The 13,122-nt window shown below is 46.4% G+C and overlaps 1 protein-coding gene across 6 annotated transcripts in view; it reads right to left on the bottom strand.

Annotated features, from left to right (window-relative positions):
• PTPN13 (protein tyrosine phosphatase non-receptor type 13) overlaps nt 1–13,122 on the bottom strand; it is a 159,397-nt gene that overhangs the window by 102,263 nt on the left and 44,012 nt on the right. For 5 of the 6 annotated variants that reach the window (XM_077933806.1, XM_077933803.1, XM_077933805.1 and 2 more), the window contains exon 2: nt 8,445–8,564. The exons of the other annotated variant lie outside the window; for it this stretch is intronic. In XM_077933806.1, coding sequence (XP_077789932.1) covers nt 8,445–8,559 — 115 coding nt within the window. In that variant the 5' untranslated portion in view covers nt 8,560–8,564. The remainder of the gene's footprint in view (nt 1–8,444; nt 8,565–13,122) is intronic. 6 annotated transcript variants of the gene reach the window in all.

The raw sequence follows: 13,122 nt of genomic DNA, 5'->3' as shown, positions 1-13,122 counted from the left end.
ACTGACGTAAGCAAGGAGGCATGCTCTGTTGGCTCCCCTTCAATTTCAAGTTTCGACGTCACCCCAAATGCTGTTGGGTTGTGTATCATGATAATTACTGAACTACACAACTATCCTGTAAGTCAATGCATTAATTGTTCCCTTTCACAGATGATATTATGGAGGCCAGATTATCAAAGCAACATAAGGAGTAGAATCATAGAGTTGGAAGGGACCCTGGGGATTGTCTACCCACTGCAATTCAGGAACATGCAGCTGTCCTATGTGGGGATCGAACCTGCAACCTCATGCTCTTAACCAACTGAGCTGCCCAGGCTGAGCAACATCCAATGCCTGACCATAGGAGACCACAACTCCTAATCTACTTTTGTTGCTTATAAAAACCAAGGACAATCAATTCAGAAATGCCATTCTTACAGCAGGGGTGGAGAAGTGTGGGTTTTGTTTTTGGATTACCTTAGTGGAAAGCACTCAGGGGCCACATTCCAGAAGTGGCTGGGGCCTGACCCAAAAGTGGCTGGGTCCAAACACACAATTCACACACACACACACGCACACCTCTATCTTCCATGCATTAGGACAGTCTTTTAAAGATTGCTTTCTAAGTCAGGAGCAACAATTTCACAATATTCTGTTCCTCGGCTCGGGGGGGGGGGGGAGAGGGAAGATTACTACAACATGATGTACATCATCAATACTGGGCTAGAAGCCATGTTCTAATAGTTATACACCGAGTATCTGTGATCCCATTGTCTAGGAGTGTTGCCTGGGAATCCTAGCCAGAGCAAAAAGTGACTTTGTTGTTATCGCTTCGATCTTAGAAGCTGGTATTAAGCAAGCGCTCTGCTAGCTTGAGGGCACTCTCACATAAACATCTGAGGAATTATCTCCATCCTCCTCCTCATTATTATTAAATATAATAAATAATGACAGTATTCTAATGAAACCTGCTAGGAATCTTGGGAGCAGGGGGTCTCAGCCTAGGGCAGTGAGATGCTCTCTTGGGGCTTCTTCAGACAGGGGACAGGGGGCGGGCTGGTGTGGAGGACTCCCTGGTCCTGAATGGGGTAACTGTGCACCTGAAGGACCAGGTGCACAGCCTGGGAGTCATTTTGGACTCACAACTGTCTATGGAGGCGCAGGTCAATTCTGTGTCCAGGGTAGCTGTCTACCAGCTCCATCTGGTACGCAGGCTGAGACCCTACCTGCCCGCGGACTGTCTTGCCAGAGTGGTGCATGCTCTAGTTATCACCCGCTTGGACTACTGCAATGCGCTCTATGTGGGGCTACCTTTGAAGGTGACCCAGAAACTACAACTAATCCAGAATGCGACAGCTAGACTGGTGATTGGGTGCGGTCGCCGAGACCACATAACACCAGTCTTGAAAGACCTACATTGGCTCCCAGTACATTTCCGAGCACAATTCAAAGTGTTGGTGCTGACCTTTAAAGCCCTCAACGACCTCGGCCCAGTATACCTGAAGAAGTGTCTCCACCCCCATCGTTCTGCCCGGACACTGAGGTCCAGCTCCAAGGGCCTTCTGGCGGTTCCCTCATTGCAAGAAACAAAGCTACAGGGAACCAGGCAGAGGGCCTTCTTGGTAGTGGCGCCCGCCCTGTGGAACGCCCTCCCATCAGATGTCAAAGAGATAAACAACTACCTGACATTCAGAAGACATCTTAAGGCAGCCCTGTTCAGGGAAGTTTTTAACGTGTGACATCTTAGTGTATTTTTGGTCTTTGTGGAAGCGGCCCAGAGTGGCTGGGGAAACCCAGCCAGATGGGCGGGGTACAAATAATAAATTAATAATAATTAATAATAATAATAATTTCTTGCACACAGAACAGTTCCTTATAGGAAAATGCTCATAAACAGAATGGAGGTAATGACAAATGGCCATGCATCTATTTCCCTCCATGTGCAGCACATGTGTTAATTGCAGCAGAACCTGGTGCGCAAGCGATGGTTCGATGTAGCAATCTACTTTCCATGCAAGAGTTTTGTGATGTGTAAAGTGGCCCCAAGTCAAAGTGGAACTGTGTGAGCTTCTCCAAGAGGAAAGGAGCTCCAGTATGAGGTCAACATGTTGGAGAATACACACCAGCATCAATGAAGGCATGACCTTGCATGTACGGAAGTTGGACACAATAACCGGATAGAGCCAATAGTTGCCATCTCAACTCCACTTATGGATCTATGTCTATTAAATCACCAGAGGAAGCCAGCAGTTAATCACACCAAGCAAGCTGGTGTTAACTCTTTATTGGCAAAAGAGGATCTGCACAGGAGTGACAGGCCCAGTGAGAACAGCAACTCAGGTCTGGCCCCCATGAAGCATTTGCCAAGACTAAATGTTCCTGCCTCCACACAGCCAACTATGTCTTCTCTCCAGGGTTTTCCCAAGCAATTGGAGACTGTGCCTACATGCCTGCCTTTGCTCCTCCCGCTTCATGCCTCTTCTGGTTCGGTGGAGGGGGTAGCTTTTTGCAGCAGACTGGGGAGATACCCATGCCTCTACACTAGCCTGACTCATCTCTGCCTCTTGGCCTCCCTTCTCTAGTGTTTCTGCTTCTGCCTCTGGACTTCTCTCTGCCACAGACTCTCCCAGCTCACTAAGCCCTGTTACCTGTTCAGTATATACCGTATTGGCCCGAATATAAGCCGCACCTGAATATAAGCCGCACCTTTAAAATTAAAAGGAAAAAAAGTCAATACCTGAATATAAGCTGCTCTCTTAAAATTCCGCTGGCACTCACACCCGTTCCGTTTTACCGTATGTCTGTTTCAGCAGCGATATCGTAAAAGCCTACTTTTGTTAGGTCGTGAATTTAAGCCTCACTTTGTAACTTTTCACAGTCAGAATTTGGGGGAAAAGTGAGGCTTATATTCAGGGCAATATGGTAATACCTGGTTTTCAGGATTTCCACAGGCTGCCAATCTGCTACTGGGCCAAGTTCAAGGTTTGTGGCACTAACTTATAAGGGACTCTACATCTCAAGAGCAAGGTTTTTTGAGAGATCACCCAGTAGGCCACTGTGCTGTGCAAGGGAGTTTCTCCTTAAAATCACACCAACTCAAGAGGTGTGCTTTCAGAGTGGGTGTCCCTGTTCTGCAGAAATAACATCCCCATTGAGAAATGAAAGGCACCCACTATCTGTACTTCATGGGAACAGCTGAAGACATTTCTGTTTCAGCAAGATTTTCCACCAGGATGAAAAGGTCTCTCTGCCTTTAGCTGTTCATTTTGTACCATTTCTAAAGCGTACTTTGCAACTGCTTTTAACAGTGTTTTTAGTTGTTCTTTTATGGAGTGTTTGTAAATCACCTTGAGAAAAATGCAAAATACCATTCATCAGTTACTAAACAACAACAGAGCATGCTAAGAAATGGCTGAAGGGATGGCTGAAGGGGAGGGAAGTGGATGGGTTGTAACATTTCCTGATTTCACGTTGTCAATAAGATATATGACTGCAGGCTGGCACTAGATGTGGTTAAAAAGTCTCCAGAATGACTAATCAATACCAAAAACATTGCACAAGACCTGCAATTCCTTCCCACTTTTCAAGAAAAGCATGTGCAATGAAAGGAACATTTGCAGGGTGCTTTAACAGTCCCCATTTGGTTTGGTTTTACGACTTAATAATAAAACCCCTATTTATGGAAGATGAAAGGACAGGGAACTCTTACTACATCGTCTGTGCAGTTCCCTCAAAGTGGTCTGAAGACAATGCAGGGATCCGAAAGTAAGCGTGCAATTCAGAAGTGTGCAAGCGAATCAATAAAAAGGCTTTATTTGTGTGTTTGTGAGGACAGTATCAAGCTTGAGATCATCACAGAATTCAAGGACAGTAAATCTCATGAATCCCAGGCAATTCCCAGACTGCGCAAGGGGGCTTTCCTTGGAAGTTACTTGCACTGAAGAAAACGAGGGATCTTTTTGGGTGAAGGTGCATAGGGCTGGTTTACAATTCAGGCTTCCTTTATACAGTGGTACCTCGGGTTAAGAACTTAATTCATTCTGGAGGTCCGTTCTTAACCTGAAACTGTTCTTAACCTAAAGCACCACTTTAGCTAATGGGGCCTCCTGCTGCCGCCGGAGCACGATTTCTGTTCTCATCCTGAAGCAAAGTTCTTAACGCGAGGTACTATTTCTGGGTTAGCGGAGTCTGTAACCTGAAGCATCTGTAACCTGAAGCGTCTGTAACCCGAGGTACCACTGCAGATTGTAAAAATAATAATACAGGAGCTCCCAGAGTGCACAGAACAGAAGTGTTCATCACCATTCCCTCTAAAAGCAAACTTGGGGGTGGTGTGACAATCAATCTGAAAGCAAAACAGAGGCTCATGAAAAAGTCCTCATGAAAAAGCACCTGCATTTTAGTGTGGATTTCTCCTGATATACTTATTTTTTGCCTAATATTTTTAATATGTCACTTCCGCAAATATATGCATTCTTAACCATGCTTTACCCCAGGATATTCAATTTTGGACACATTACTCGGCTGGACAACTGCACTGCAAAATCTGGAATATTTTGAAGGATGGCTGTGCTTCAGTTCTCATATTGTTTTGGAATGTGTAAATTAGGCAGGTTCGCCTTTAACGACAAACCAAGTCGAATTTCTCCCTCGTCCCTGTGGGTACGGTAGGGTATCTCACAGAACAGCCTAGCCATTGCATTCTGCGCTAGATGCAACGTTGCCTTGAGCTACCCCCCCTTTTTTTTTTAAAAAAAAAGGAAAACTGGGGTAGAAACCTTCCAATCAAACAAGAGTGAGGGACTTCTTCCAAGCATCTAGGATCAGGGCTACACCTTCCATGAGACAAGGCGAAGCGACTGCCTCAGGTGGCAGGTTTCACAGGGGCGGCTGCAGCTGTGGCATGCTCCTTGGAGGCCAATGTTACCACCTCTACAGCGGCCTCTTGGCAAATACATGGCCCTGCTTGGTCTCCTCTCAACCTTGTCCCCAGAGCAGATCTTTGTTCTCCATTTCTTCCCGATGTAGATCATCAGCCATTCCCTCTTCCCTAGCAGATGTCTTGGATAATCCCTGTCTAGGATTATCCTGAGATAATGCAAATGAAGTGGTCTGAGAGCATTCTAAAGCAGCCTTCACCAGCTTGGAGACTTCCAAGTGTTTCAGACCACAGCTCCCATCAGGGGCTGATGGGAGTTGTGGTCCAAAACACCTGGAAGACACCAGACTGGCAAGGGCTCTTCCCAAAGTGTCAGGAAGACCCTAACTGTGCTGGGCCCAGAGGTAACCCGAGCAACGCGGTCCAGGCCCGGTCCCAAATCCAAGGGTTCCGCTAGGAGTCAGTCCAACAGGGCCAAGGCAGGACACAAGGCAGGAAACCAGGCAAGGTCAGGCACAGGATCACAGGCAGGTTCTGGCAAACAGCAATGCTACTCCCGCAACCTGGGGCGGGGTCCAGCAGCCTTTTATCTCTGTCGGGGTAACGGTCGGTCCTGATCCCCCGGTGACTCACCTCCCTGTCTTGCCCGAAGGCGAGCACTCCTCCTGCGAGTACTCAGGTCTCTCCTTCTCGCAGACCTTAGTCCCTGCAGCTCGGGAGATGTTGGTGGGTTAGTAGACCCAGAGGCCGCCTCAGCCTCCACTGACCCAACTGGTAGTGGAGCAGCTGTAAGTGATTGCCCAGCTGGAGGCAACAAGGTAATCTCCGCATCTGGAGCTGGTGCTTGTTGCAGGGGAACCTGGGCAGACTGGGGCTCTTCAGAATCAGGCCCCAGACAAAGTTCAGCTGCCGCCTGAGGCAAAGGATCTGGTGTGGACTGAGACTCCTCTGGCTCCGAGTCCGAGTCCCAGGCCATCACACCAACCTTAACATCGAGACAATAACACTGACCTGCTTTGCTGAGCTGCAATAAGCAGAAAACTACAGAAAAATGTGTGGCTTTGAACATTCTTAAGTGCTATGGGAATACTAGGCACGGTTATTATTTCTATTACTGCAGTGATGATGGAGATATGAATTGCAGTCAGCTACAGATTATTATTATGCTACCTCCTCGCCCTACAGTTCTACTCTCTCTATATATAGATGTATATTCCTCCTAGGATAAATGCAGGACACAGTACAATTGTCCCCTATCTCCACTGGTGCAAACCACCTTCAACAGTGAACTGGCCTGCGGTGAGAATGAAAGCATTTTAAACAAATGAAAAAAGAGCAAGCAAAGGCAGAAGAGAAAATGGGCTTTAACTCCCCACTTTTCAGAGAGAAAAAAGGACGACAGGATGTGCACAACTGGGTTTACTAAGATAAAGGACCGTTTTCCCCAAGTACCTTGGCTATGCACTCACAGAGAGGGCGGTGGGCTCTTGTGGGCGTTGCTTTTTTGGAACGGCAATAAAACGTGACCTTTGAGACTCATTTTTCGCATTAAGGAGTTTGGAGTAGGAGGAGAGACTGCCCCAGGCTTTTCTCCTTGACACGGCGCCAAATGTGTCATCACAGAGCTTCAAGTGCTTGGGATGGGAACTTACAGAACGGCCATTTCTCCAACTCAACTTTTCATTAATGCTGATAAATCAAAAGCGGCTGACGCAACGGTCCACATTGCTGCAGCAGCATTAGTGCTTCCACCATGCACTCTGACCCATAGCTTGTTGGTAGGCTATGGGAACATTCCCCCTGACCCATTTTCTAGACCCCTTCCTGGAACATTCATCTTTCATTACAGCAAAAGGCAAGTCTCTAGAAGGGCTCGGCGATATATCTGGTTTTCAACATCAGGATATATAACCAGATGAACATCACAATATATCATAATGTCTGATATAAGGATGGAACTATGCAGAGGTATGGGGGAGCGGGTGGCGCTGTGGGTAAAAGCCTCAGCGCCTAGGGCTTGCCGATCGAAAGGTCGGCAGTTCGAATCCCCGCGGCGGGGTGCGCTCCCGTTGCTCGGTCCCAGCGCCTGCCAACCTAGCAGTTCGAAAGCACCCCCGGGTGCAAGCAGATAAATAGGGACCGCTTACTGGCGGGAAGGAAAACGGCGTTTCCGTGTGCTGCGCTGGCTCGCCAGATGCAGCTTTGTCACGCTGGCCACATGACCCGGAAGTGTCTCCGGACAGCGCTGGCCCCCGGCCTCTTGAGTGAGATGGGCGCACAACCCCAGAGTCTGTCAAGACTGGCCCGTACGGGCAGGGGTACCTTTACCTTTACCTTATGTAGAGGTATTGGGCTGGCTTCATGGTTTTCCCCACATTGTGATTTTGTGTTACACACACACACACACACACACACACACTGTGATTTGCTATCTACTGCCAGGTCAAACATTATGAAATCAACATCATGATACGGATTTCAAACCGGTTTTGGATGATACAGTCATACCTTGGAAGACAAACAGCTTAGTTCCCAAACGTTTTGGCTCCTGAACATCACACACCCGGAAGTGACTGTTCCGGTTTGTGAACTATTTTCGGAAGCCAAACATTTGACGGGGCTTCTGCGGCTTCCAATGCAGCCAATCAGAAGCCACGCTTTTGGAAGTCAAATGGAACAGATTCTGTTCGACTTCCAAGGTACGACTGTATATTGATCAAACCTGGTCTCTAGCCCTTTGGCTCATGAAGATAAGGAAAAAGAAACATGCAGGCAGTGCCATGCAACTAGCAAACTTGGGTGATGGGGATGACAGGACATAAGAGAGGTATCAGTGCCATTCCTCCGCCTGCCTCCCCCCCCAAACCCCCCCCCCAACAACAGACAAGGACTGAGCACCCTCATTAGCTACAAAAAAACTGGAAAAGAAAAACAGGAGTAGTGATGGAATGGAGTAGCCTCAAGAAGGACATGGCTGGCTAGCACCCTAAAGGGAAGCACACTTCTTAGGACGATGAAGTGCAGTGTTTTGTTGCAGGTCCCGGTTATTCTATTCCATTCTCCATTAAGAACATCCCACTGTTTTGTCCCCAAAAAATACAGAGGCACTGGGATGACTAATGTCCGGCACTTACTTGTCATTTTACTAGAAATTTAATTTTGCAGATGTGAGTTAATAAACCAAATATCTTCCAATGTACTGGACTACATTTACAGTGGTACCTCAGGTTACATACGCTTCAGGTTACAGACTCCGCTAGCCCAGAAATAGTACCTCGGGTTAAGAACTTTGCTTCAGGATAAGAACAGAAATCGTGCTCCGGCGGTGCGGCAGCAGCGGGAGGCCCCATTAGCTAAAGTGGTGCTTCAGGTTGAGAACAGTTGGAGGTTAAGAATGGATCTCCGGAACGAATTAAGTACTTAAACCGAGGTACCACTGTATTCCCATTTTTGCTATACAGGAATCCATGACAGTGTTCAACACACACACACACACACACACACACACACCAACCCCCAGTTATGCACAGGTCAACCACACAGTCCCCACTCTCTGCAAAGCTTCTGCTACAAGTCAGGACCTTACCTTTCCGGAACAACTCCTGAAGGCTTTCCGCGCTTTGATTCAATACAGCCCATATTTCTTCTTCATGCAGTGGTCCTCCCCGAACCTCCAGGGCTTCAGCTAGTGACACATGCATGTTATCTGAGGAATCAAGACAAGATGACACTTGTTCAAGAATGTGCCAGGACTCCATTCAGGTCTTTCTGATGCGTACTATTTGCATAGAATTCGGGAGGAATTTTGCTCTGAAGGCAACAACAAGGGCAATTCAAACCTACCTCCAAAACACAATATTTAGATTCCTGAAAACGTCCTGCATGCAAAGGGCATACGAAGAGGGGTTGCTTCTAGTCAGAGTAGACAGTTTGAGACTCGACGGACCAAAGGTCTTATTGGGACTAAGGCATTTCCATAGGTTCTATTCTCACATTAAATGCACTAAGTGCACATTAAATGCACTAAGCGGCATTTATTTACCTTTTTCCTTACAGAACTGCCCTGGCTAAGTTCTGCAACTGTAGGGTTAATTTTTGTGCTTGTATAAATCTTCCTCTCTCACACATCAGGGCTAGTAGCCCAGAGGCAGGCAGGGAAAAATAAGGAGATGTTTGGTACTGTCTTATGCTGACTGACTCTCCAGACAAGGGTCTTTCCCAGCTCTCCCTGGAGACACAGAGGATTGAACCTGTGACCTTCTGCATGCGAAGTATGTGGGGCTTTGCCATTGAGCTACAACCCCTCCCCTAACACAGTCTGTCTGCAATTCACCAACTGCAAGTTGCTTGGACTGAAGTGTCAGGACAAAATCCAGAGCTTCTGTAGGGCCAGTACACTCACCAGGGCAAGACGGTTTGAACATATAACTGCACTGGTAGCCAATTTGTTTCCGGGCCTAATTTAAAGTACTGGTTTTGACCTATTAAGCCTCAGGACTGCAAGACCTCATGGACCTCCTCCTCCCATATGAACCAACGGAGACCCTGCGATCATCATCTGGTGCCCTTCTTAGTGTGCCTCGTCCATGAGAGGTCCAGAGGGAGGCAACACGAGAATGGGCCTTTTCTGTGGTGGCTCCCCACTTGTGGGGTACGTTCCCCATGGAAGCCTGCCTGGTGCTTTCATTACATATCTTAAGGTGCCTGGCTAATTAAAAAGATCCATGGCCTTTCAAACTGTAAGGGTTTTTGTTTGTTTGTTATCATGGGGTATATTTGTTTAGGTTTTCATATTGTAAACTGCCCTGTGATCTTCAGATGAAGGGCAGTATAGAAATTTTAATAATAATAATAATGATAATGTGACGCAACTGGTTATTTGTGTCACCTGATTTCTGCTGACTCAGAAGCTGCAGTAGCACCACTTAGCCACTTGTAATGATGGCGGTACAGCACAGCCGAAAATAGACCAGCAATTCCCTCTGGGGAAACCATCCCTAAACATAAGTGGTGTCGCCTGTTTTATAAATCTTATTGCCCAAGACAGTGATTTACTAATGAGGTATTTTATGGGTAAGAACTTATTAAGCATCCAGCCAGCTGCTATCAAGAAAGCAGCTTTCAAGTTTCAACAGCTCCTCCACTATCAAGACCTGTGTATGCTGGGGAATGAGGAATCGCCTCAAAAACCAACCCCAGAACTTCTGCAACAAGAATTTAAAAACCTTCAGCCAGGATAAATTGTGCAAATGCAACACATTTGAATGAGTTCTTCCTTTCACACAATTCATTCTGCTTTTGGAAGTCTCAACGACAGACACGGAAGCTATGCAGGATACTGAAGCTCTACTTCTTGGAAAAGTTACTCAGCGCTTTATTTAACACCAGGCACAGTAAACACCATTTCAAACATGTATTTTCAACCATAAGGAATAGCAACCTGCTTTAAAAAGGAAAAGAAAAAAGAAATGCTGATATTCTGCAGCAAATACTATACAGTGGAACCTCGGTTGTCAAACGCTTCGTAAGTCGAACATTTTGGCTTTCAAACAGTGACAAATGTTTCCATTTTCGAACGCGACTCGGAAGTCAAACAGATTCCGAGACGCTTTTCTCCATTTTTTCAATGGATTTTGTCGACCGGCAATTGCGCCCCAGTTGTCGAATGTTTCAGAAGTCAAATGGTCTTCCGGAACGGATTATTTTCGACAACCGAGGTTCCACTGTATTCTGAAGCCAAACTTATATAATGAAAGCACACTCAGTTTTCCAAGTGTGGACCTTAAGAGGTCAAAACCGATCCATCCACACACAAAAGGGAGGTATCAACACCAAAATTTCCAGAAGTACATAACACTTTTAGAGTAAAAGCTTAAGGGACAAACTGCAGAACTGCCTATTGAGGACTGAGCATGCATTCTTCTGAGAGTATCTGATGACTGCTGGGCCATGAATGTAATGAAATATATTGAAGAGGCTGTGGCTAACTGGAAGGAGCCCTGAACAAGAAGCACTTGTGAGATAGTGCTTCAGGTGGCACATATTAAATCCGACTTGAGTCGTGGGTTTTGTCCTCCTGTGCTGGTATTTCCAGGTTGAAAGTCTGAACCTTTGTGACTAAACAGAAGTGAAAGCTCATGTTTTAATAGCTTGAGTTCACTTGTACGCCTAGAGCCTTTTCATACTTGCTTGTAATCCCATCATCATGTACTGCCAAGAATTATATGCCACAGATGTATTACTGGAGAAAAGAATGGTGAAGACATGAAAACCACCAGTTTGACAATGATGCTGTTTCTTAAAAGCCCTTTATTTCTGCCATAAAACTACCCTGACAGTGTTTGCTTGATTTGATAATAGATTTGAGAAAAGTGAACTCATACAACTTTTGATGCCCCACATGGCAAATTTGGCTATAATATATCAGGGATGAGGGAAGAAAATTAAACAAGTTGCAGGTGGTGTTTTATTTTAATTGAACCAAAGAACCACAGAATTTAAGAGTTGAAAAGAAATCCCAAGCTCGATTTTGCAAAGTTTTTTGCAGATAAAGTTGCTCATATTCGGAAGGAGGTAGACATTACCGTGGGAGCAGGGGCAGGGCGGGAGAGTGCTAGAGCCCTGTCTGGTCAAGTTGCATGGAATCAATTTCAATCAGTTACCTCTGAGGATGTGGACAGGCTGCTTGGACGCGTGAAACCAACCACCTGTCTCCTTGATCCCTGCCCATCCTGGCTAATAAAAGCAAGCCGGGAAGGGCTGGGCGATGGGCTCTGCGGGGTGGTAAATGCTTCCCTCTGTGAGGGAGCATTCCCAGACCCGCTGAAAGAGGCGGTTATTATTATTTATTATTATTATTATTATTATTATTATTATTATTATTATTATTATTATCTACTCCAACCCCTTGCAATGCAGCAAACACAGCTAAAGAACCCCAGACATCACCACCACCACCATCATCATCATCATCATCATCATATATTATTTCTACCCCGCCCATCTGGCTGGGTTTCCCCAGCCACTCTGGGCGGCTTCCAACCAAAGATTAAAAATACATTAAAACATCAGTCATTAAAAACTTCCCTAAACAGGGCTGCCTTTAGATGTCTTCTAAAACAGATCTAGACAGATCACCACCCAACCTCTGTTCATGATAAGAAAGCCATGATAAGAAGTTAATCGACGTGATATAATGGTAAGAGGAATACCATGGAAAATAATGGATCATCATACACCAACTAGCGTTGGAAATATATATAGCACAACTGAAAGAAACAAAGGTTTTCAGTCATGTTACCCATACAGGCTGCGGCTATATGGGCCAATAATCTGAATTTGTTTAAGGCAGCTTCCTATGTTTCCCTACACGTTTCCGATACTGGCAGCTCATTCAGCACAGTGTCACACATTGTTGAAAGAGCACCCCCTTCAACAGCCTTGCTTTGGCCTTCTGCCATACCTGCAGCATCCAAACCAACCTTGAAAGATGTTCCACATGCAGCACATTGCCATAATCCAATCTGGAGGAGGTTACCAATGCCTGGACCAATGCCATAACTAGAGCATCCCAATCCAGGAACGGACACAACTGTTGACACCAGTCAAAGATGGCAGAAGGCACTCCTAGACAATGAAACTACATCCAGTGTCAAACACATATCCAAGAGCACCTCTCAAGCTATGTTCCTTCAGAGTCAACCCTCATCCTAAACAGGCAATTTCCCTGACTTGAAAACCACTCACCCACAAAACCTCCATTGTACTAAGATTCAAAGCTCAGTTTAATTACCCTCATCCAACCCATACAGCTCCTGAGCAGCCACACCTGATTCGAATTTTATGGAGATGTAGAGTTACGTGTCCTTCGTGTGTTCATGACACCGTTATTCAAGCTCTGCTTCCAATGGCTTCATGTAGATCAGGGGTCTGCAACCTTTAAGACAAAAAGAGCCACTTGGACCCGTTTCCGAAGGGGGGGGGGACTGGGAGCCGCAAAACCATTGCGACATTTAAAACATGCGCGCCGCTGCCCTCCGATCTGACAGCGGGTGGGAAGGTGACTTCGGGACAGTGCGTGACTAACGCACGCACCGCCCCCATGCGACGTCACAGCCAGTACAGCGCCCGCCACAGTGGAGAGTGTCGGGGCGCACAATGCGCCTCCTCCCCTCGCTAGTATCCGCCCCAGAGCCGCGGCAAAGGTGTAAAAGAGCCACATGCGGCTCCGGAGCCGCGGGTTGCAGACCCCTGATGTAGATGAT

This window comes from Podarcis muralis, chromosome 9 (assembly GCF_964188315.1).
Source record: "Podarcis muralis chromosome 9, rPodMur119.hap1.1, whole genome shotgun sequence".
Lineage (NCBI taxonomy): Eukaryota > Metazoa > Chordata > Lepidosauria > Squamata > Lacertidae > Podarcis > Podarcis muralis.
This window is presented reverse-complemented; position numbering and strand designations above follow the sequence as displayed.